General features: G+C 39.9%; 4 protein-coding genes across 7 annotated transcripts in view; 2 read left to right on the top strand and 2 right to left on the bottom strand.

The window, feature by feature from the left end:
* Positions 1-862: 862 nt before the first annotated feature.
* Positions 863-6,488, bottom strand: ubb (ubiquitin B). Its single transcript, XM_055043511.1, has 3 exons — positions 6,363-6,488; positions 4,138-5,741; positions 863-1,628 (listed from the first exon to the last, which is right to left on the bottom strand). Exons 2-3 carry the CDS (start codon positions 5,729-5,731, stop codon positions 931-933), a joined length of 2,292 nt encoding a protein of 763 aa, XP_054899486.1. The 5' UTR covers positions 5,732-5,741; positions 6,363-6,488; the 3' UTR covers positions 863-930.
* Positions 6,489-6,561: 73 nt separating this feature from the next.
* Positions 6,562-9,523, top strand: cenpv (centromere protein V). Of its 3 annotated transcripts, XM_055043508.1 has the most exons (6): positions 6,807-6,995; positions 7,760-7,901; positions 8,218-8,310; positions 8,795-8,864; positions 8,953-9,067; positions 9,314-9,523. In XM_055043508.1, the coding sequence occupies exons 2-6, from the start codon at positions 7,858-7,860 to the stop codon at positions 9,451-9,453; spliced, it is 462 nt and encodes a 153-aa protein (XP_054899483.1). In that variant the 5' UTR covers positions 6,807-6,995; positions 7,760-7,857; the 3' UTR covers positions 9,454-9,523. The 3 variants fall into 3 exon arrangements, with proteins under 3 accessions (XP_054899484.1, XP_054899483.1, XP_054899482.1); XM_055043509.1 differs by lacking the exons at positions 6,807-6,995; positions 7,760-7,901 and adding an exon at positions 6,562-6,789; XM_055043507.1 differs by lacking the exon at positions 7,760-7,901.
* pigl (phosphatidylinositol glycan anchor biosynthesis, class L) lies at positions 9,475-23,948 on the bottom strand. 2 transcript variants are annotated; one of them, XM_055043506.1, is made up of 7 exons: positions 23,658-23,948; positions 22,837-22,936; positions 14,498-14,588; positions 12,393-12,460; positions 11,620-11,651; positions 10,045-10,178; positions 9,475-9,821 (listed from the first exon to the last, which is right to left on the bottom strand). In XM_055043506.1, the coding sequence occupies exons 1-7, from the start codon at positions 23,914-23,916 to the stop codon at positions 9,693-9,695; spliced, it is 813 nt and encodes a 270-aa protein (XP_054899481.1). In that variant the 5' UTR covers positions 23,917-23,948; the 3' UTR covers positions 9,475-9,692. The 2 variants fall into 2 exon arrangements, 1 of the variants encoding a protein (XP_054899481.1); XR_008606867.1 differs by lacking the exon at positions 9,475-9,821 and having other exon boundaries at positions 10,093-10,178; positions 10,264-11,651.
* ncor1 (nuclear receptor corepressor 1) overlaps positions 23,754-24,040 on the top strand; it is a 63,922-nt gene continuing 63,635 nt past the window's right edge. The window contains exon 1 of the mRNA XM_055043496.1: positions 23,754-23,812. The gene's annotated coding sequence lies outside the window, so the exon portion shown is untranslated. The remainder of the gene's footprint in view (positions 23,813-24,040) is intronic.

Raw genomic sequence — 24,040 nt, 5'->3', positions numbered from 1 at the left:
GTTTTCACATCACACAAAGATATCATTTTCTTGAGGATATTCAATATTCAATTTAAAGGGAAGTATCAATATATAATTGCACACTGACTCTAGTAACAGGTTGTGCCACATATACCTGCTAGAATAGCCAAGCATTTGTGGTATATTTTTTATACAAAACTTTGAAACAAAAGGTATAAAGAGATTTTGTTTTACTTTTAAACAGCTTAATTGTTTTTTTTTTTTTTTTTTACCTAATACAACTAAATTTATAACTGGAGAACAGAATTGATCAAGGCATTAGGTTGTTTTTTTTTTTAAATACCTTTACTATATGTACCAGGATGTATACTGAAAAGGTTGACCACTGTCATTTCTGGATAATGACCAAAGTGGGGTTTTGCTGGGGTCAAAACATCTCAGATCAGGACATGACAGGTTAACTTTTGGGGGCCTTTCTTTTAATGGCTTTCTCAGGAGCTAAAAGACAAACGTCAAATTGATGACCAAGGCTTCTAGACACCATTTATCCCTTCTATTTTTTTTTAAGTCTGGCAGTAATTAATCAAAGGTGGGACTAGAATTCAAGACTTTAGGCATATAAATTGGTTTGGATAAGAATAATTAACAAAAGTCTTCAAAACTTTGAGAATTACTTCCTAGTCCACCATTTCAGCAGGCTGGTATTGCAGTCTAAACAGAAAAGCCAGACGAGTGTAACAGATTCATTAGTTATCGATGGTAACACAGCGCCATCTAGAGGTTTTTACATGAATCTCAGATTTATGGAAACGACTGAAGGCAAAGGATTTTTTTTCTCTGGTAATTTACTCAGTACTTTTATGTAATACTCAGACAACTACAGGAAATAAGGCAAACAAAATCAATTTATTGTGATCTCACTTTATTAGGTGCATTTGTCATGTAAAGTGAATAAAATATTGAACTCATTTACTGGCCACCCCTCAGACGGAGAACCAGGTGGAGGGTAGATTCTTTCTGGATGTTGTAGTCGGACAGGGTGCGGCCATCCTCCAGCTGCTTGCCAGCAAAGATCAGCCTCTGCTGGTCAGGGGGGATGCCCTCCTTATCTTGGATCTTGGCCTTGACGTTCTCAATGGTGTCGCTGGGCTCCACCTCCAGAGTGATGGTCTTGCCAGTGAGGGTCTTGACGAAGATCTGCATGCCACCCCTGAGACGGAGAACCAGGTGAAGGGTGGACTCCTTCTGGATGTTGTAGTCGGACAGGGTGCGGCCATCCTCCAGCTGCTTGCCGGCAAAGATCAGCCTCTGCTGGTCAGGGGGGATGCCCTCCTTATCTTGGATCTTGGCCTTAACATTCTCAATGGTGTCGCTGGGCTCCACCTCCAGGGTGATGGTCTTGCCAGTGAGGGTCTTGACAAAGATCTGCATGCCACCCCTGAGACGGAGAACAAGATGGAGGGTAGATTCTTTCTGGATATTGTAGTCAGACAGGGTGCGGCCATCTTCCAGCTGCTTTCCGGCAAAGATCAGCCTCTGCTGGTCAGGGGGGATGCCCTCCTTATCCTGGATCTTGGCCTTAACATTCTCAATGGTGTCGCTGGGCTCCACCTCCAGGGTGATGGTTTTACCAGTGAGGGTCTTGACAAAGATCTGCATGTTTGCGCCTGAAATAGAAAAGAAAGTGAGGATCCCGAGGTATTTTTCCCCAACTTCCCGTTTATCTTGCTTTAACTGTTGAGGTGGGAGAAGTATTTATCACCCCGTCGATATTGACTCGACATAAATCTATCGTCATAATTTAATTACTTGTCTATTCAGGAAAGACACGGCGTTTAAAAACCGTCAAGTCGAACAGTTTCTGTTCAGTGTTCAGAGCGAACTGACTGGTTAGAGGGCGGCGATTCAAGCATAAACGCCATTTTGGAAAAAGCCATTGTTTGCCTTCCTGCTTTCAGTCGAATGGATGACACAGCTAGAAATACAGTCGTGTAGTTTCTGAAGACCAACAGCTGTTCTGTTTAACGGCGTCATTAAAATTGCCGACAGAAAAAGAGAACCCGCCAACCAAATGGCTTGAAATTGTTATTCCTCGTTGCTAACCACCATACGTTTTCCGGTTATTAGACGTCAGCTGACAAGGAAAAACAAATGAAGCCGACCGGAGTAAAAAGTAATTTAAACGAACTATACGAAACAAAAGCTACTCAAGAAAACGGTTAACTATATAGTGACAGAAAACATAAAGCACAAAACACCAGACTTACAATTTTTCACAGCTCGTCCACTAAATTGCTCAAAAACGGCGAATTCCGCTCTCTGACTGCTGTTGCTAAGAGGCGAGCGTTTTTATACCCTTGATGCGTCCATTAGGTGGTATTCATCCGCTCACGAAAATAGTCCTCTTTTTTCACCCTTTTTTAAAGTTTTTGTTCTGTACACCGTTTTTTTATTAATTACTTTTATTACATAACCAGGTTATATATATATATTTAAAATCCCTGAGCCCATAAGATACTATTCAAAAAGGTGCGCAAAACCCCAGTTTTAAAATGAATGAACCATACTCAAAAATTTAGTTACAGGCATCAGCTTTCTAAAAACGCGTGGTTGCCAAACTTCACACAAGCCCCACACAAGCGGTGGCTCTTGAAAACCTGGATGAGCACTTATCTCTCCGCCTAGAATATATCATTGATTTTACATGAATTTTCTTACAATATTTTTGAGAAAACTGGGGATCCCAATCAAAAAAACTTACTAGATTGGGCAGATTTGGAATGTATTATACCCTGAATGTATTAAAGGGATCTGAAATGTACTTCAGATCCCTTTAAAACAAAAAGGAGCAGCATAATAACTCTTGAATTAACTAATAGAAATATTGAATCCAGCAGCTTCCAGGGCAGGCCCAAGGCATATGCGAAATAAGCGGCTGCTTAGATTCCCCACACCACCATGGAGGCGTGAGCAACAAACTAGCATGATAGAAAAATATATATTTAAAATAACATTGAATAAGGCAATAATTTCTTTATTGTTTTTATAGATTATAATGATTAATCTCTTCCTGTTGATGGATGCTGCCACTTTTGGGAAACAGACATTAAATTTAGTGTTTATCAGTTGATGTTATTTTCAAATAGTTAAAATAAAATGGCATACTTACTCTGCATTTTAAAATATAATTCTTTTTTAAATTTGTTACTCCAGTAAGGTTGAAATTAAGTCATAATAGTACTAGTATAATATATGATAATTACAAATAATGCTAAAGATAGCAGGTACATAGGAGCGATAGTGAGATCCATGTAACATGATTTCAATAGTCTGGAGAACTTCTCTTATGTACTGTATCTCATGTATTTATCAGTTATCTGATGATGTGTCTATTCCACCTCTCATTGATTGTGTGACAGGGTATGTTTATGATGTTGTGACCAACAAAATGGAGGTGTGCCTGGCCGGCATCTGACCAAAGGTAATACCTAACCAATTCAGAATGTTGGAAGTTATCAAAAAGTTGACAAAATATATAAAGTTTCAGCAAAATGTAGTGGCTTTCATTCAAAAAGCTAATTGTTTCACCTTTTGGCCAATTGATTCTTCAAAAAATTTAAAATATGTGAAAAATTTGTATTTTAATCAAGCTCGAGTTGTCCATTGACATTTAATTTTCTCGGGAGCTAGCGTTGCTTTAACACTAACTCCAACTACATTGAAAATTTACACATTTTAAATTACACTCAAGAGTGTAGTTGAATCCCTGCAGTTTATCACACATTCAAGTCTTTTAATCAGTTTGACAGTCACATCTGCTAATACTCTTAAAGGAAAAGCCTTTAAGAGTTTATATTCATTACTGATTTAAATATTTTATGGTTAGAGCTGAATGCTTTCAAAAAGCAAATTCAGATATTCTAAACTTTGTTTTATAGAACTGGGGAAAAAAATACTTAAGACATTTTGGAATGAAAGGTGTCCCTAATTCTGACAAATGAACCACATCAGAAAGATAAGTTCAACGTTTTATTATGTGATATGAATACACACTTTGGTCACTTAAGTTGTAACATTTTTGTAATTTTTACATGTCATACACTACATGTTGACATGGGAAACAAATTAAGAGAACATGGAATCATTTTCTTTTTTTGTAAAGAATCATTTACTGGCCACCCCTGAGACGGAGAACCAGGTGGAGGGTAGATTCTTTCTGGATGTTGTAGTCGGACAGGGTGCGGCCATCTTCCAGCTGTTTGCCGGCAAAGATCAGCCTCTGCTGGTCAGGGGGGATGCCCTCCTTATCTTGGATCTTGGCCTTGACGTTCTCAATGGTGTCGCTGGGCTCCACCTCCAGGGTGATGGTCTTGCCGGTGAGGGTTTTCACGAAGATCTGCATGCCACCCCTGAGACGGAGGACAAGATGCAGGGTAGATTCTTTCTGGATGTTGTAGTCGGACAGGGTGCGGCCATCTTCCAGCTGCTTGCCGGCAAAGATCAGCCTCTGCTGGTCAGGGGGGATGCCCTCCTTATCCTGGATCTTGGCCTTGACGTTCTCAATGGTGTCGCTGGGCTCCACCTCCAGGGTGATGGTTTTACCAGTGAGGGTCTTGACAAAGATCTGCATGCCACCCCTGAGACGGAGAACCAGGTGGAGGGTAGATTCTTTCTGGATGTTGTAGTCGGACAGGGTGCGGCCATCTTCCAGCTGTTTGCCGGCAAAGATCAGCCTCTGCTGGTCAGGGGGGATGCCCTCCTTATCCTGAATCTTGGCCTTGACGTTCTCAATGGTGTCGCTGGGCTCCACCTCCAGGGTGATGGTTTTACCAGTGAGGGTCTTGACAAAGATCTGCATGCCACCCCTGAGACGGAGAACCAGGTGGAGGGTAGATTCTTTCTGGATGTTGTAGTCGGACAGGGTGCGGCCATCTTCCAGCTGTTTGCCGGCAAAGATCAGCCTCTGCTGGTCAGGGGGGATGCCCTCCTTATCCTGGATCTTGGCCTTGACGTTCTCAATGGTGTCGCTGGGTTCCACCTCCAGGGTGATGGTCTTGCCGGTGAGGGTCTTGACGAAGATCTGCATGCCACCCCTCAGACGGAGGACCAGGTGAAGGGTGGACTCCTTCTGGATGTTGTAGTCGGACAGGGTGCGGCCATCTTCCAGCTGCTTGCCGGCAAAGATCAGCCTCTGCTGGTCAGGGGGGATGCCCTCCTTATCCTGGATCTTGGCCTTGACGTTCTCAATGGTGTCGCTGGGTTCCACCTCCAGGGTGATGGTCTTGCCAGTGAGGGTCTTGACGAAGATCTGCATGCCACCCCTGAGACGGAGAACCAGGTGAAGGGTGGACTCCTTCTGGATGTTGTAGTCTGACAGGGTGCGGCCATCTTCCAGCTGCTTGCCAGCAAAGATCAGCCTCTGCTGGTCAGGGGGGATGCCCTCCTTATCCTGGATCTTGGCCTTGACGTTCTCAATGGTGTCGCTGGGCTCCACCTCCAGGGTGATGGTCTTGCCAGTGAGGGTCTTGACAAAGATCTGCATGCCACCCCTGAGACGGAGAACAAGATGGAGGGTAGATTCTTTCTGGATATTGTAGTCAGACAGGGTGCGGCCATCTTCAAGCTGCTTTCCGGCAAAGATCAGCCTCTGCTGGTCAGGGGGGATGCCCTCCTTATCCTGGATCTTGGCCTTAACATTCTCAATGGTATCACTGGGCTCCACCTCCAGGGTGATGGTTTTGCCGGTGAGGGTTTTCACAAAGATCTGCATCTTGCACCACCTTTACAAATTAAAAGAAGGGGGAATGGAAGTAGAAAAAATAAGTTCAAGTAAATGGCCACAACGTGTGATAATAATAAAAAAGAAAAAAATAATGTGACATTAAGATATCAGACCAAAAGAAAAACAATGAAATGTGTGTATTATATATATATATATATATATATATATATATATATATATATATATATATATATATATACTTGTTTGTGTGTATGTATATATGTCTGCATTAATTAATGTTCTCAAAAATAGGACCGCGCCTTAGCAACCATTAACAGCCGGAGCGCCATTTTGAGCTCATAGATTCTTTGTTCGTCAGTTCCCCTCTAATGGCCGAAACCAAAATGTCGAGTCACTGCCAGTGCTGGCAAGCACTAAGCACCTCTCTCAACAAACAACGGAGAACAAAGTAGTGGCAAATTTAATTAAATAGACCAAAGAGTCTCCGGCCAAAATTAAGACGGTATACGTTACCATCCTCAACTGACATCATTTTACACTTCGAAAAAGAATTAAAGCAAACAACAAATATTAAATACTACTACTATTGTATTCATTTGTAAAAGCTTAATACGATGTACACAATGTATTACATAAATTGTACTTAAAGTGTACTTACAGCTGTCGAAACTGTAAAAGTTACTTCTGTAATCGTCTGCTGTTGAGGGGCTTTCTCCCGTTAAAGAATTGGTGCAGTCTGAAGCGCGACACTATTTTATACTCAGCTGAACGTGTCAGAGATGCATATCAGTCCGCATACAAAAGTAGTTCTCAAAGCCTTGAAATGAACCCTTTCCATAAAAATATAAGTATGTACTGTGGTGCTTTTTTAAAAAGCTTAACATTTAATTATATTTGATGTTTTAAAAATGCGCTGAAATTTTAAGAAAATACAATTTTCTTCAGCTGCGGAATGATATCTTAGTGGTGGTGAATGGTCGTTCTCCAGAATCTGCCAGAAACGCCACGACAACAAGAACTTTCTCCTCTCTTCTGATTGGATAGCAGGGATGTTTGTTTGCCTTATGATTGGTTGCTGAGTTACAGTAAGTAAAGCATGATGACTAGCATATTATTCGATAGTTATAAGGCATACTTATTTAAGGATTATATGCAGCCTTTTGTTCACGTTTTTTGGATAGACGTAAGGTTTTATGAGGGTTTCAGCGACCTCGTTTTCGATTAGACAAAGTAAAAGGCTATATATCATGTTTTTTTTCCCTTCAAGTCGAATGACGGCATTTCTCAGACGGTAATAAGCACATGAACATGACTAGGCAAAATCCCAGATGTATCACCCAACTGATTCCTATTAATATATATATAGTATGTTGGTTTTAGCAGTGGCAATAGAGAAGGTATGCCATTTTAAAATATTATACTCGAATTTAACCTTGAAAAATGTGTTAGTGAATGACAGCAACTCAAAACTAACACTGAAAAAAATTAATTTTCCATTTCGAGGTCATTTTTGTGACAACCAAACAAATCATGAAAATAGTAGGATTTAATAGTGCACAGTTTGTTTTATGGCAATAATAATGATATAGTCTATTTATATCAGGATGTTTTTTTAATCTGTTTAGTTTAAGCTAAAGTAACTTCTCATTTGAATAGATTTCTGTTTTTAGCATGTACGCATTGACTGCTGGCCACTAGCTTTAGTCATTTTTATAGAAACATTCATTGACTGGACTATGTGGTTAATATTTTAAGCTTTTTCGTCTGTAGCTTGCGTAGAGTCAAAGAAATAAATGGAGACTTTTGAAAAACAAATCACAGAATCAATGGGCAGAGTCCATTTTTAGTTTGACATAATGTAAAACAGCAAGCTCAAATGGGGCTCTGTAACCTACTTGGTGTCTATTTTTGGGCCACAGACTGGATAACTGACCTGAGAGCATGTATAAGTTATGTATTTGGGTCACAGCATTCTCTTATCCCACCCATCTGGGACCATGTCATATGACACCAAACCCGTGATCTGACACATCACTGCTTGCCAACATCATGCAGGCTGAGCTGGTTCAACCTCCAAGGAATGTGTTTATTCATCGGCTGTACTTTGCCCTTCCCCTGGCTGGAAGCAATTATCAGCTATCTCAACGAGTTTCATGAAAACAACACATAAGGAAGAACTACGCCTAGCCCATATACTGTACGTACAATCTAGCAGGCTACTTTTGTAATGATGTGTCCACCCATAAAATAACGTATTCAGCAGTTGTGATAAATCTGATCTTGGTGAAAGGTCTTAATTGTGATTGTGAAACTTATCAGTGTTGCACTTTGAGCGGACTCGACTGGAATATTCTGGTTGGTTCCAGGTAAGCAGGTTTCGCAACAAACATGTCACAAGTGACGGAGGAAATGGCCTGGAGTTGATTTAACTGATGTACCTAAAGTAAGGCTGAAGGGACATAGATAATTCATATGTTCATGTGTGGTTTTGTTTATTTTTCTCTTATTTGTAGAATGGAGCTTGTGAAACACTGTGGTGGATGCCACTGTGGAGCTGTTAGATTTGAAGTCTGGAGTTCCCCTGACCTTCATGTATTTCACTGCAAGTGCGTATTCTCAATCTCATTTCTTGATCTTTAGACTGAGATTAAATGACACACAGGTTGACTCAATTTACTAACTAGATGACTTCTACATGTTACTTAAGATGCTTTTAAGTCAGGGGTGGGCAACTCCAGGCCTCGAGGGCTGGTCTCCTGCAACTTTCACATGTATCTCTACTTCAACACACTTGAGTCAAATGTTGAGGTCATTAGCAGGACTCCGGAGAACTTCACTGCACTTATGGGTATCATTGAGGGGGAAGGGGCAAATAGAAATGCACGTCACATTTTGAAGGTTTGTATTTGTACCAGTATAGCAAACAAATATCATTCTCAGCTGTGCTCCACCTTATGTTGGTGTGTCACACAAATTTTCAATAAAACGCTTTAACGGTTATATTTGTGAAGTGATAATGCGTGGAAAAGTTCTAGGACGCTGCTTTCCAAGGAACTGTGAAATATGAATCTAATTGATCACTTTCTCCAGTTGTAGTATTTGCACGAAAAAACAAAACCACCATTTCATCGTCCCGAAGAGTCGCTTTACTCTCTTACAGGTAACTGGTGTGCTTCAAACACGTCAGTGGTTATTTAAAACAACAAAAAAACAAAAAGTCTTAATGCTTGTGGTCTTCTTTTCTGTAGGGAGTTGACAATCTGACCACCTATACCTTCCACACTCATGTTGCTAAACACACCTTCTGTAAAACCTGTGGAGTTCAAAGTTTCTACTCACCGCGATCCAATCCCGATGGATATGGTAAGACCCCAGCCTCAAGTATTGAGGACATGAGATGGCCACATTACTCTCATGACCATATGTATACGTAAAAAACAAAAATCTTATGATCATAATAAGGGGGTAAATATTGGGAACTAAAAATTCTCTTGAAACTTGACGGTAAACTCATCTGATAAAAGCAGGTGTTACTGAAACATACCGAACATGAGCAGGTTTTTTGTTGTTGTTGTTTTTCAGTTCCTATGTTTCTGTTTACTTCCTCAGGCATTGCTCCACACTGTCTAGATCCAGGAACTGTGCGCAGTGTCACCGTGGAGAAGTTTTGCGGGGAGAAGTGGGAAGAAAGCGTGCAAGCTCACAAGACCATCAAAGACATGTCTAAACCTGAAGGGGACATGCTGTAAAAATAACTGCTGTTACACAACTTTGAAAACCGCTTCTTTTTAATAAACATTATATCAAAAACAGAACAATAAGAATCTGATTTAGTGTTTTCGTACAGTGTCCCGACAACATTCTTTGAGTCTCTTAAACACACCACATGATTCATTGAAACTGTCATCTGCTTTGTTTGTAACAACTGCACATGAAAATGCGGAAGCAGAAAGGTTAACAATAGCCACGCCGTCACAGGCTGGAACATTCAGTAGATCTTCAGATTCTTCGGTCCTTGTGGGACGATCTGGAACGTGTTTGTGAACATGTACCTCGAGAAGGTGATGTAGAGATACCGAAACCACAGAAGCTGAGAGCGATGACACAGCATAGCAGCCTGTGAGGGACATGTTGACATTTAACTCGAGACATGATGAGAACATTAGAAGAGGACTGATTATGCCTAATATTGTGTCATTTATGCCTCTGATAGCTTATTTCATAGTGTTAAATATGCTGTCCTAGTGCATATTCATATCACAATGCACTAAAAGGGTGTTTGAGGCTAAAAATACAATGTGACGTGTCTTGTGGGCAAACCTGTCTGCCCTCTCGCTTACTTTGGCTTGCTTGTAGCCCTTTAGACCAACAACACAGTGGAGGTGTGACGGTAGAAACCAGCTGAAGGGAAGGTCCAGGAAGGAGGAGTACTTTCTTAGAAGCCCTACGGTTTCCAGGGCGAGCAACACACACTCTGTGAACAAACACGGGAAACTCAAGACAGCTGGTCATGTTAAAAGCTCAGGGCGGACGGTATTCAGACAGACAATAAGGTCAACCTGCTTTTCAAGTCCTTAAGACGAGATGTACACCGCTCAAATAATATGTCGCATAGAAGATCTCGGACTGCTAATGTGGCGCAGACGGTTTCCCCTCACATGCAGCAAGATTAGCTGAGATCCCCTTACAGCCTGATGGCCAGGGTTATCACAGGGCCTAATCGTCAGCTGCTTCACTACGAGCCAACAGCAGGTCGGGTTGTCAGGGTGAAGCAGACGGTACTTTGTAGAGTTTTATTCTCGTCCTTTGAACCATTTACCATGTAATGACCATGAACATTCAGGGAATGTCTTTTTTTTTTATCTTTATGTGATAACCAGCTCATAGTGTTTAAGTGGAGGGAAAACAATTAATTCCCTATTTTTCTTAACAAATAAAAATAAGGAAGCACTGAGGGATAGTTACCTTTGGTCATTTTAATGATACTAGAGTGGCTAAATCTAAAGGAATGGTTGACAGAAAGAGAGTAATGATACTGGGCTCACCTGCTTGTGGTCTAACAGAATGTGGAGAATTTTATTGCCAGTCTCTTCCTGGTACAGACAGACTTTCCTGTTCGGTAGCGTGGTAGCTAGTTGGTATATCCTGGTCTGAGTCAGAAATAAAGTTACCAGGTCGGGGACCTACCGATTCTGATTTTGAGTGGAGCAGATTGGGGTTTTTTTGTCTGAAAAGTTTGCAACAGTGAAGAGACTACTGCTAACAGCGGACCTGCAGCCCTGTCTCACAGCAGAGCAAAAGGGCACAGTGGCTGATTTTCAGACTTTTGTGGCGGTAGATAAGATCAGTTTCACATGTTATTATCGGCCAATCGCAGATCTCCCAAAATTAAGAAAATTGGGACTGAAATTGTCCTAGTAAGTACGGCACCCCTACTTAATATTTATATTTAAAAACAAGCAAGTAGTTTGAAGTTGTCATGTAACAAAATGTAGAAAAGTTTTGCAGGATTCTATATTTCTTTACAATCATCTCATTTATATATAATGATTTTGTGTACTAAGTAGAAGAATTTCTTCTACTTTCATTTCAGTCTTCTAAGAAATTTTCCATCTGGTGACTCTTTAGAAATGTTCCAAGGAAAACAAAAGTAAAACTAAAAGGTAATGATGCTTCTATGGAAACCCCTGAAATGACGAGAAGAGGAAGAATCTGAAAGCACACAACTACACGACTACAGGCCAACTGTGCTGCAAGTAAACTGGAGCAGAGAGAAGATTGTTGAACGTGTTTGAACAGAAGAGGGCGCTAAACACTCATTAAATAGGCAAAGGCCTGCCAGTCTCTGCTGAACATCCCAGAGCTTTCAGTAAACATGTCAATCTTCAACAAGTCGTCTTCATGTAACACCTTACCTTTAGGCAATTCACCAGTAGAAGCAAGATGTCTGCAAGGGAAAACAAGACGGTTTACTGTTCATCTCACAGGAACTTGCATAAGTTGCATTTATGTTGATGGTATTTATGAAAACCTCCAACTGTGCTGACTTTTTCACACATTTATTCTCCGTAATCTGTTTACAAGTGAGCAAAACACTAAGATCCTGAGCAGCGTCAAACTGACACACTCTCCCTCTGGGCTCCAGCCTCATGGAAATCATGAGATGGCGTTTTATAGGGCTCACTTTTTAAAACAACAAACCAGGCCAACAGAGAACTGTAACCATGAAGGTGCAGTCGGTTGCTAGAAAGAGATCCAAGAGCCTTCTAGGGATTGTGATGTACTCCTCACAAACACATTTCTTTAAACCAACAGTCTGGCTGGAGGCAGCCTCTCCCAACCGAAGCCACCCTCCTCTTCCTCCCTCTTCACCACTTCGGGGGGACAGGATTTACAGCCGCTCGCTAAGAGCCAAGCCCAGTGCCTCAGAGGACTCTGTTTGGATGACCTCTCAGCTATGTAACAGACCAATTCTGAAAAACATGATCTCTATGCATGTGTGTGTGCGTGTGTGTGTTTTTGTGGGGAAGCATTTAGAGGGATGGCTGTTGTTGTTGTGAGTCCAAATTTTCTGCATTTTCCTGGAAAGACTTTTATGACTGTGGAGCGGTTTGCTTTCAGCATTTCAGCGTTGGCGGTTGCCAGAGTCGTTCCTCTGGCTAACGACTTCACGGCCAGTCCTTCTTACCTTACAGCTTTATGGATGGCGATGTGATTGGCATGACCGCTCACACCTCTTCCGTCAAAGGTCAGCACCTGGAACAACAAAATTGCTCAAGGTTTGGGTGAATAATGAAGAAAATAAAAAGAAAAGACCTTGGGGTTAGTGGAAGCATGCTGGTGCCTGACCATGAAGCTGCATGGCAGCTGACAGCCAGATATTTCAGAGTGTTTTTCTGTGCATACTTGAATGCCACAGGAGGAAACAAGACAAAAAAATAAATAAATCAGGTCAAAGGGAGAACAGAAGGCCCATGACTGAAGATGTGAACGGCTGTGCTCAGTACTACACTACCATGACTTTCTCAAGAGAAAGACATGTAAGACAGAAGAAGAAATATTCAAATGATTACAGATCTGTCTGGACATTAGACTGTTCTAATAGGAGGAGGCATTTATTTTATCGTTTATTATTTAATGTGATAAGATTTGTTTTCATTGATATCATGACAAATTCCTATTAATGATGGTTAAAATCCCCCCAAACTCCCCGTATTGTCAGGATTGTTATTTTTACTGTTCTCCATCGTTTGTTCAATAAGATAAATTTGAAAACAAGATTTAAAAATCCAAAGAGATGTTTGTGCCCTCAGTTCGGTGAAATAACTCCTTTAGAGCCACAAATATTTTGTGAACTTTCAGAAAAAGAAAAAAAAGATGAATATCTACAATAGCAATTTTGTTGTAATTTTTAAAGAACTACTGTTTTATTTCCATTTTTAGGTGCTGAAATAAAAGAAAAGCATGAAATTCTGTAAAAATAGGATGAGTATATTTTGTTCTGTGGGGTGTTGATATTCGTGAAAAATTGAGATGGTTATTGATGGTTATTGTATGTAAAAAAAAAAATCACAATGTCTTCAATTTAAAGACAAATAATAAAATAAAGATGAAAAAACATCTGTTGTAGAAATTTAATATAATCATTCTATGACAAAAAAAGGAATACTAAAAACTCATAATTGTTATATATGCAATTAAAGACATTAGCTAGATAATTTTTAGTCAATTAAGAGTCATTAGATACTGTGGTAAATACAGTTAAATCCTGGCAACCACAGCTACTGGTATTTTACCGTCAATTAGAGACATTTCTTTTTTTTTTTACAGTGCATATTCCCATCAGTTTTTTAAAAAGTTGTTTTTGGCTCTGGTGTCCTGTATGTCAAAGTGCTAAGACAGGAAAGTTGGTAAAGAGAGAGCGGGAAGACATGCGACAAAGGTCACCAGACCGGGAATCGAACCTGCGTCGAGTAGTAAGGCCTCCTTGTGCTCAACCGCTGTGCCACCACAGCACCCCGTATTCCCATCAATTCTGACCAACTTTCCTGACCCAGTCGCAGAAAACCTTGTGATTGCATGATGCTTCCACCATTATGTTGGTGTGTTTAGGGTTCCTCAGAGATGGTTATTGTTGCAAGTCCAAATTGTGACTATTGAGGTCATAAATAATGAGCAAGACATAAATTTTGACTGCATAACAAGAGAACAACAATGCATTAGGCCGAAGAAGCACTGTTATCACTTTTGGATTTTCAGAACAGATGGTGTGACTAACATGAGTCTTTTGCCCACTTTTGGGCTGCGTTTTTCAACAGCTGGGCTGGACAGGATAGGAGGAGACGGTGTGTTTGTTTGTCTACTTTAGTCGAGGGAGCCTGATTGCACTTCAATCTTACAAAAAGAGCTTGTTCTCTCGCTCTCGTGTTGTCTTTGGTTGGGGGTAATTCCGATTTAAGCTCTTGTTGATATAAAACAGATGTGTGGAAAAAGCAGAATATGATTCTAAATTTACTGCATTCCCATTAGCTAATAGCATGGAACTGTGCTGGCGGCCGATAAGAATCTATGTGTAAACAGATTTCGGCTTTCTGCTGCAGCAGAGGCCATTTCCTTTGCTTTTCCAGGGCTAAAAATGCAGAGTGGGCGGGGCTCAGAGGGATTATTACAAACAGGGATAATGAACTGGGCAACTGGGGTGCCAAAACATATGCATAATACAAAACAACAGGAAGAGAAACTTTAAATAACAAAGGGGAAATTATACGAGCCTTTACTCAAAGGTGAACTTACCATGTTGATACAGTGATCTGTGATGTGCCTCAGTACTGCAGAGGAGACTAATGAGACGCTCCATTGGGCTTTGGGATCATCTGGAAGTTTTCTGTAGCGGGCCAAAAAAAGAAAAAAACGAGAAGGAGACTTTGATTATCAGCAAGATCAAACACATCACTGCCTTCCTGTTTTGTCGAGAAAAAAAAGTCAAATCTGGCTTTTATGGAATTGCTTAAAGACAAAAGATATTGTGTTAAAACCTACAATGAATGCTTCATTTGAAACTGTGAAAAATGCTGGAAAAGACTGGAGTGGTGCTTCACTTTTCAGCAGAAAACAATGAAAGTATATATGTGTGTGTGTTAGAATGATGACGTCCAGATCTTAGTCCAATTGAGGATTTGTGGTAAAATGTCATATTTGGCTTGCAATTATCAATGCATCCAAAAATCAACTTTTTTAAAAAAATATTATTTTGAAGTTGTTCAAATGTAATATGTTTATCCCTTCAAAAATATAAATCCATATTTATGCTCTAAGAAAAAATAATAGAAATAAACATTCTGAATGTAAACTTTCTGTATTAAACAGTCTGCTCGCGCATTATTATAATGACCAAGTTAACTGTTATCCCTTCGTTGCACTAAATATGTACTTTTTTGCTTCAGGGAGATAATTTGTAATAACATTTGGAAACCATCCTCTAAATCCACATTTAAAACCTTTTATCTCAATTCTAAATAGTACAATTGTTAGAATATTAGGTGCTACTACAACATAATGAACTAGGAAAAGTTTAGTAAGAAAATTACTGTTTTGATATTTTTAGCCTAAGTTTCCTTCTGTTACCATGTAGCTTCAGAACGAATGAATTTCGTGAGTCTTTTGTATTCTGTTGTATTAAATCCAAAATCATTTAATACAACATTCGGCTGGAGAGACATTTGTGTGGTGATTATTGTGAAGCTACAGCTAACATTGACAGATTGTTAGGAGCCATGAGCAATAATCCACCAATGTCACTGGCTGATAATAAAGCGCATTCTTTCACTGGAAAAAACAGGCTGCAGTCTGAAATGTATCTCAGAAAAGAAGTCCAATTCAAGTGTGACATCTTTTATCTTTGCAACTTCAAACATACAAGAAGTTATTTCTGTCCGAAGCTCCATCTTTTTTCTGTAACAGTGCTTTATAAAGTGAGCTTTTGTTCGGTGCAACAATAGCCGAGTACCGAAGAGTTCAAAGGTTAAGGGTCGATAGTCCTGTTGCTTCTCCTTCATCTGAAACTGCAGCCTGGAGGCGACGCAAAAGCACAAATCAAACATCAAGGTTGGCCAACCCACCCTGCTGACCTACTAAACGTTCACAAATCCCCCGTTTTTGCTGCAGAGATACAACGCTGAGTATTGATCTCCTGTGTTTCCCAACATCCTAAACTCAAGAGGGAAAAACACACACACACACAAATAAGAGCAAAGGCGCTTCAAATCTGCTTAGCGATGAATTTGGCTGACACGGTTCACAGCAAAAACCCACAGGCTTGAATCAGAAATGGAGTGAATGCTGTTTTCACTTCTTCGCTTTCAGCTGATAAAACCCACAAAAGGTTGCTGACATCTGCAAGGAAGAGTGTAGCTGTAAACTTTTAAAAGATAAGGAAAAGGTTTTAGTGCTGAGGTTACTGCATGGATTGCCAAGACTTTCCATGTTAGGCCAGAGCTTGACACACAACAAGAATGAAAACGTTTGGGCTACACTTGACAGTCTTAATTTACTTGGGGAAGTTTTTAAAGAATAAAAACAATTAAATATATAACGTATGGTGTGAGCTGCAGCCCTGCTTGCTTGTGAGCTGCAGGGGTGGCCTCGTGTCAGCAGTTGTCTCCCTGTCTTTTGTTGCAAACAAAAAGCCAGGAGAGTGGAGGTCGCAGAGGGAAGTGATGGATTAGAACACATTTCTATTGACTGCCGGGGCCACAGGGGGTCAGGCGTTAGGGGGATGGGGGCTATGAATGCCACAGCGAGGAGGAATGAGGGTTCAGAGATAGTTTAAAACTGTCCATCATGGACTGAATGCAATGCCCTGACAATTTGATACCAGTGACCTACTAATATTGAGGCCTGGGCATCAGGTTATGTCTGCTTTTGTCCAACCTGAAACTAAATGAAAGCAAATTAAGTAGGAGCACCCTATACAAACCAAACGCCTTTGCAAAAGTTTTCACACCACTCGCATCTTGTTACACTTACGTCCACAAACCTCAACGGGTTTTATTCAGATCTTACACGGCAGACCAACACAAGCTAGCACTTAACTGGGAAATGAGAGGTTGTGGTTGTGTGTTGACAAATAAAACCCTTGAAACTGATAAAATGAGGGTTTATACAAATTTATAAAAATGAAATTAAATAATTGAGTTGTGAAATCTCAAATAAGCTATAAAATATATACTTTTTTTTTTTTACTTTGCATAGTAACACAAAATAATTAAACGTTAGTTAAAGTAGCCCAACTTTGAAAAAAAAAAAAAAAAAAAAAAAAAAAATCACACTTTAATGATAGAAAATATTTTCAAAATCACTGGAAACACTTAAAATTACACTAAGAGCATTTTCTTTAGGCTACCGTGAACCTAAATGTATATTTTTGTTGAAAAATAAACACTTACTCCACTACCTCTTTGCCTTCAGAGTAATGATTGTCTTGTCTGATGCTTGGAGCTCACTCATACACAGCTAAGATTTAGAACATTTCTAGAGCGGACCACAAATAGCTGTGAACGGATTATCTCACCCGAGCAGTGTTACTTTTTGCTGATTCGCTATAATCTTGTGAGAAATATTTATCATTAGGGTATGGTTTTATCCCCTAACCTTTTCTTCAACTTCTTCACAGCTCTCTACCTGTCTGCTTTGTTCCTTGGTCTCCATGATGCTGTGTCTGATGTCCATCTTTAACAAACGTCTATGGCCTTCAGAGAGCGTCTGAATTTGTAATCAAATTTAATTAAATGCATTTAGAACATTTTCTACCTTATACACCTAACTTTCTATATCATTTAGGGGTGAAGAAAATATCCAAAACAGTTGTCAGTTTCAGTTTTGAAAAATAAAAATAAAGTATATATATATAGTAAATGTACAGACTTTGTACAGATTATGTAATTTATGTAATAAAATTTTTTTCTTTTGTCCTTTTTGTGTTGGTTCTTTATATAAACTCTCAACAAAATGCACCTGAGTTTGTACTTGTGACTTGAAAGAAAGAACAAAAGTTAAAACTTAAGCTAATGAATATTTAAGGAAGGAAGGAATGAAGGACGGACGGACGGATGGATGGAGGGATGGATGGATGGATGGACAGATTTGACCTTTCTCCTGCCAGATGCAGGCTTTCAGATTCACCATTGCAACAGAAAGAACTGTCCCAAAGTAACCTCGCCAGATCCTCTTTGTAGCTTTGCACGCGGATGCCTAATTGCTTGCAGGCATCTGTACGCAGTTGTTGAACTTTGGCCCAGTAAAAGGATTCTATGTGTGTGTGCGTGTGTGTTAGAGAGGGCTTGTTTAGTCTGGTCACATGGACTAAAGGCCTGTGAAACTGCCAGACTTCTGTCCACATTGTCAGATAATATGTCCTGCTGGGAACAGCCGAGATGCCACTGCACGCTGACAGAACACCCACAATAAGCCACTGTAACAAGGAGACTGTGGCCGCAGTAGCTGAGGCAACTGACACATGTTGTTTTATTATTTACATGGCACTCATGGTCTGCAGGTTTTACCACTCTTCACACGTCCAATAAATAGCTATGGGATTAGTGTCGTGGTTTTGACAGGAAGTTTCTACATGTCACCATTCATGCGTGAAGAAGCATGAATGTGATGCTTAATGGCTGATTTATCAATCGACCAACGAATCAATCGATTAATTAACTAACCAATAAACCTTATTTTAACAGCACAATTTAGCAACAAGGCAGTTCAAAAATGCTTAACATAATAAAAACACAAAAATAAAAAGTCATGAAAAATAGTATATAATTGCTGAACCTGTGTCAAACATCACATTCTGACCAGTGAGATCATTAAATCAGCAATATATAAATGGCACGTTGGTCAATGTGCCATTTCTTATGGTTCAAAAGCAATGCTAAACAGGTGGGTTTTTATAGCCTTGATGAAAAGGAACTTAGATTTCATCTGTTTTACAGTTCTGCAGATTTGGTTTGCATGATTTGTGGTGCATAGAAGCCGAATGCTGCATCTCCATGTTTGGTTCTGGTTCTGCGGAACAAAACCAGAAGACCCCACATGTTACTTCTGTCCTCTCCAATGAGATGTTACCTTTTGACAAAAAGAAATTCCTATTCTTCATGTAAGATTTGAAACGATTGAGTACTAGACTGGAGAGTCCTCCCCAGCTCATATGGGCAGTTGCTCAGGGCGGTACTAAAAAGAGGGAGGGATACAAATGAGCACCAGATGAAAAAATTATAACTTAAATGTCAGTTGTGCCCTAAACAAATTTACACATGTTCAGCCCCTTTGTTTTTAGTTGTCACCCACCGCCAGGTGAGTATAAATCAGCTTTGGCTATTTTTGACACTGATCTGTGTATATTAAATCTGGCAGTTCATGACAGGCTTTTTTTTTTTTTTTTTGCAGAAAAACATCATGCTCTATATTTATATCACTGCAGTGGTTTGCACATATCCTACTGCAAACCACAGCGTCCAGTGTTCGATTTGCTAGCAAGAGAAGATTTGAAGCAAATCCAGGCATTGCAGTCAGAGTGAGAAACGGATATTGATAGAAGTTCAGTCTGATGAACAATGCGACATGGGTTAGTGGGATTTACACAGCGAGCAGCTACAATCGAGCCCAGGAAGCAGGGAGAGGTCAAGCACGGGCAAGCAAGGAGGCAACAGAGCGTGCTCAGATCGAATTTGATCGCAGAGACCCCGGTGTGCCACCGGCGTCCCCCAACCCTCATGTGGTCAGCACAGCTGTCCCATCGGCATTGAACTGAAACGGAGCTCAAATGTTATTCCTGCTATTCGAAGAAATGAACTATTTGCATGAGAGCTTGTCTGACTAAGATCTGTCGTCATGTAATCGCACTAACTCCTCCCTCATCAACAACGCAGCATAGCACAGAGGACAGTTGTGTCACCTGTTTGACTTGATACTTAGGCGTGAAGTAGAAGGAAAGTAGAACATTTTTGTTTTAACACACAAAAGGTTTCAACACAGAGGGGGCTGCACAGTGGCGCATTTGGTAGCACTGTTGCCTTGCAGCGAGAAGGTCCTGGGTTCGATTCCCAGCGAGAAGGTCCTGGGTTCGATTTCTGCACGGAGTTTGCATGTTCCAGGATCCATGCTGACCCCACTAAGCTGTTTTTGATGAAAAATAGTGAGGAAAAAAAATCTATTAAAATCAGAGACTGAATTTGGCATTTTCAAAACTTGTAGATTTTATTTTTAAACAATAGAGCACAGTCGATGAGATGAAGCCACCGCAGCAACGACTTGACATACAAACAAAATTTTGTGGAGAACGAGAATTAAATCTACGCTTCAGCCTGATCTCGTCATCCCCACTTTGAAACAAGTGGTGGCACTATCATGCTGTGGGGATGCTTTTCTGTTGCAGATGCAAATAAATTAGCCAGCGAGGGATGAAGGTAGGGGAAAAAACAAACAAACCTACAAATAAACTTGACCTGTCTTGTTGTTGCACAGATATAGAAAGATATCTAAATTGTCCTTCACGTGGATAAAGAACCAGCCCAAATATATGACCTCATTACAGTTAAAACTACAGCCCCAAAACAACTAGATCAATGTGGACTAAAGGTTACCCTCTCCTGTTTCCGTCTTTGGGCAGAACAAAATGAACAGCAAAGGAAAAACAAGAGCATACTTGAACCGGCGAGCGAGGTCGGGAGCAAAGCCAAAGTGTGGCTGGCCGAGTGCAGACACAAGCAGAGAAAAACAGTTCGCAATGACCTACATTAGCAGTGCTTAGTGTGTCGCCACAATGTATCCAACAGTCCGTGGCGGTTGCCTTCAGCAGACGTGGACACGGAGAGGAGGAAGGGGGATCAGTTGATAGCGAGTGAGCGGGCTTCTCAAAGTGCTGATTAGATGTGTGTGTTCAGGTGTGTGTTTCAGGCAAACAAGGGAATACATGGAAAGGGGGAAACGGACCACCCTCCAGTTCAGCAGAAGTGCAGGCAATTCGGAGAACAAAGTTCAGCTGCATTCTGTGAGCAAAATGATGGTAAAATGGTGAGATCTGAGCAAGAGTGCTGAAGCAACCACACGCACACAAACACACACAGTTGTTCTTTGGGGCAGACAGTCTGGGCATGCGGCCAGCTCATTACTGGGAGTTCCAGGTGAGTGTCAGAGTTCATCCAGCTCTCCTGGAGAGCCAATTTGCCGGGACTCACATGGAGGCAGCTCAGACCTTCTGAGAAACTCCAAACATTTGAAAGTCAGGCTGAAGATTTTATCCACATTAAAAAATAGATTTCACTAGAGAATCGTTATTTCAAACTTGAGATAAAAAAAAAAATGCTTTAAGCTGACATTTAAATTTGCTTTACAATATTTTGCAAAAACGTACAGATAAAAATGTATTTTGTTACAACCTGGAAGTAGAATGGGTGTTGGGATTTTTTGGGGGAGTTTTCTTTTTTTTTGGGGGGATGAATTTGGTGTTCCACAGGGCAGACTTATTAACCTCCTTACATACTACATCGGCTCAGAAAGAATGACGTCACTTGCCGGCAAAATGCCAGGATGTGATTTGTGGTCAGCGCTTTGTGTTTTGACAGACGCTGGCTTAAAGGAAAGAATCTGACGCTTTCCAAGAGGCAGACATGATAAGAAGCTAAGCGATGAGCTAAATAAAGAACATCCATCCATTTGTACATGTCTTCAAACAGGTTGGGTCTCTCTGAAACCCAGATATGCCTCTTGTCAGCTTGTTCTTAGGGATCCCAAAGATTTCTAGTTCTGCCAAGCAATCTTCCTTCCATTAAGAAATCCTCCCAAAAGCCCCACCACCTTATGGAGACCATAACAGTGGGTTGGAATATAAAAAGAACATTAAATTAGCACATTTACCTTACTTAAGCAGATTCTCCTATTTCTATATTTGTATTAGTTTTAATAAAATTCTGTTACATTTAGTCCATTGAGTACATTTTTAATAGCCATTTCTTTGCTGTCTAACTTGTGTTTTTAATGTTGTAAAGTGTCCCTGGGTGTTTTGAAAGGCGTTGTCAAATAAAATTATTATTAAAACATTTACTTGAAATTACTTGTATGACAATCTGTGCCTGAGGGATGTCCAAAAAACATCCCAGGTCACATCCCACACTCAGTGACCTGCGACACTGAGTGATTTTAGAAGTCTTGATAAAGCAAATTTGGCCCCTCAGCAGTCTATCTTGATGAAGATAGAGACATTTTATTTTAATCAAAATAAAAATAAATAAAACATTTTCTTGTGTCATTGAAACATACATCTAAAGGAATGAAAAACATGTTTAGAAATTCAGATTGGTTTTTACGCTAAATTATTTTTTTTCCATCCCTGGAAAATTATGAAATCAATATTGTGCTTTTTATGTTGACTTTTCCAGTGTCTGGCCTATTTTTTTCTTGAGAGTAGAGCTGATTCCTTTAAAAAAAATCTTGCATTCTATTATTGCTGATTCTTTCTTATTACACGCTTATTTCAATAAGTATTACAGCAACCTGCAGTTTCATTGACATTCCTGTCAGAGCTGTTCAAAAAGCCTTAAAGCAAAACCTTTGTCGATAATCCTAATCTAAAGGTTTTGCTGCAGTTTTCCTTGAATAATATTTGGACATTTGTTTTATTTTTAAAATTATTTTACCTCCCTCATATTCCTGGTTACTTTGTCTTTTGCTAAAAAAAAAAGCAACAACAAAAATCATTGATCGTCATTAAGTCTGGTTTGTCACTGTTGTAGTGGTTTACAGCTTTAAAAGAAATGTGTCAATTAGTGCAAATAGCCCAAGCTAATAGAAAAAGAGGAATAACTAAATTCCTGACTTCCAATTAGTCAGGAATAGGAAGAGAGGAAGCGTGATCAGTGTTTTTTAGTTTGACACTGATCAAACTAAAAACAAAGAACATAGGTTTACCATTAGTGATTTTGTTTAAAAAAAATCCTTCATAAGCTTCCCCCTATCAAATAACAGCTTTCAAGTAAGTTAATCAGGTCCATGGTGCAAAACAGACAACCTCTAATATTGACTTACCAGTGTGAAAGCAGTTATTTATGAGTTGCATGTAGTAGCAAACGTATGCTTACTCGTGGTTTATGATGGTGACTCTGGAGGCTGGTATCCCCAACACAGCACAGCTTCTGAGGAGTTCTTCTCTGCGTTGAGATCCCTGATGATAGAAGTTCCCTGTCCAAAAATTGCAGAAAAAGTTGAGTCTACAGGTTTATCAAAAATAAACAAATTTATAACTTGCCCCTATAAAGTTTATGAAACACACACACACACATATATATATATATATATATATATATATATATATATATATATATATATATATCGAATTTGATCGCAGAGACCCCGGTGTGCCACCAGCGTCCCCCAACCCTCATGTGGTCAGCACAGCTGTCCCATCGGCATTGAACTGAATGCCGATGGGATATATATATATATATATATATATATATATATATATATATATATATATATATATATATATATATATGGGAAGCTTATGAATATGTAACCTGGTTGAATTTATCTGTTACATATTACTACTGACTAATAGTATTGTCAATTGAATTAGGTTTGATTAAAATGTGGTGCTGATTAGCTTTCTATCATTCAACAAACCGTCCTCTCATCTCTTAAATTATGTTAGGGAACATCAGTTTTCTATTTCTTTTACACCCTACTTAATTATTATCTCACCTTGAAGATGAGGTGAATATGTTTTCAACCTGAAGATGACTGTTTCTATAGCTTCAAGCTTAAAGGTGATGCTTTGTTGATCTTTAACCTTTGGGTCTTTGGGCTAATGAGATTTACTTCAGAGTCTAAACCCGAATGGGTGGATAAAACTGAAACCAAACATTCTATCAACGTCAGTCGGTGTGTTGTCTTCTCGTACCTTCAGACAAGCACAGCAGGTGTACGCTGGCATTCGATTCCACGAGTCGTATGATCGTTGGGGCAAAGAACATGCATTCATCATCCGGATGCGCAGTAACAGCCAGAGCTCTGACGTCAGCGCCAACTACTTTTCTCTCTGACGAAACGTTGAAGGTACGTTTCAGCGAGCTCCTCAAAGCGTGCCATTGTCGACTGTAAATGTATTTTATACACACTAAATAGGACAAAACGGCGAAGAGGACTAGGTAAACATACATTATTTTGACCGTCCCCGTAAACGGTCCGTGTAAGGACACGATTCCAAACCGTCAATGGTTCCGAGTGTAAAAAAAAGAAAGAAAAAAAGTGCATACCTTTTACGGTTGTTTAAAAAACTAAAAC

The sequence above is a fragment of the Poeciliopsis prolifica genome, unplaced genomic scaffold (assembly GCF_027474105.1).
Source record: "Poeciliopsis prolifica strain line A6 unplaced genomic scaffold, Auburn_PproV2 SCAFFOLD019, whole genome shotgun sequence".
NCBI lineage: Eukaryota > Metazoa > Chordata > Actinopteri > Cyprinodontiformes > Poeciliidae > Poeciliopsis > Poeciliopsis prolifica.
This window is presented reverse-complemented; position numbering and strand designations above follow the sequence as displayed.

What these genes read in the sequence shown, in the direction of transcription:
- ubb (XM_055043511.1), bottom strand. Translation starts at nt 5,731, where the DNA reads ATGCAGATCTTTGTGAAAACCCTCACCGGCAAAACCATCACCCTGGAG. An exon ending in GGTTCTCCGTCTCAGGGGTG is followed by an intron (nt 1,629 to 4,137) that starts GCCAGTAAATGA and finishes TTTCTATTTCAG; the next exon opens with GCGCAAACATGCAGATCTTT.
- cenpv (XM_055043507.1), top strand. Translation starts at nt 6,898, where the DNA reads ATGAGGGTTTCAGCGACCTCGTTTTCGATTAGACAAAGTAAAAGGCTA. An exon ending in ATGACGGCATTTCTCAGACG is followed by an intron (nt 6,996 to 8,217) that starts GTAATAAGCACA and finishes TCTTATTTGTAG; the next exon opens with AATGGAGCTTGTGAAACACT. An exon ending in GTCGCTTTACTCTCTTACAG is followed by an intron (nt 8,865 to 8,952) that starts GTAACTGGTGTG and finishes TCTTTTCTGTAG; the next exon opens with GGAGTTGACAATCTGACCAC.
- pigl (XM_055043506.1), bottom strand. Translation starts at nt 23,916, where the DNA reads ATGTATGTTTACCTAGTCCTCTTCGCCGTTTTGTCCTATTTAGTGTGT. An exon ending in GCCATCCATAAAGCTGTAAG is followed by an intron (nt 11,652 to 12,392) that starts GTAAGAAGGACT and finishes TTTCCCTTGCAG; the next exon opens with ACATCTTGCTTCTACTGGTG. An exon ending in TACTGGTGAATTGCCTAAAG is followed by an intron (nt 10,179 to 11,619) that starts GTAAGGTGTTAC and finishes GTTTGTTCACAG; the next exon opens with AGTGTGTGTTGCTCGCCCTG.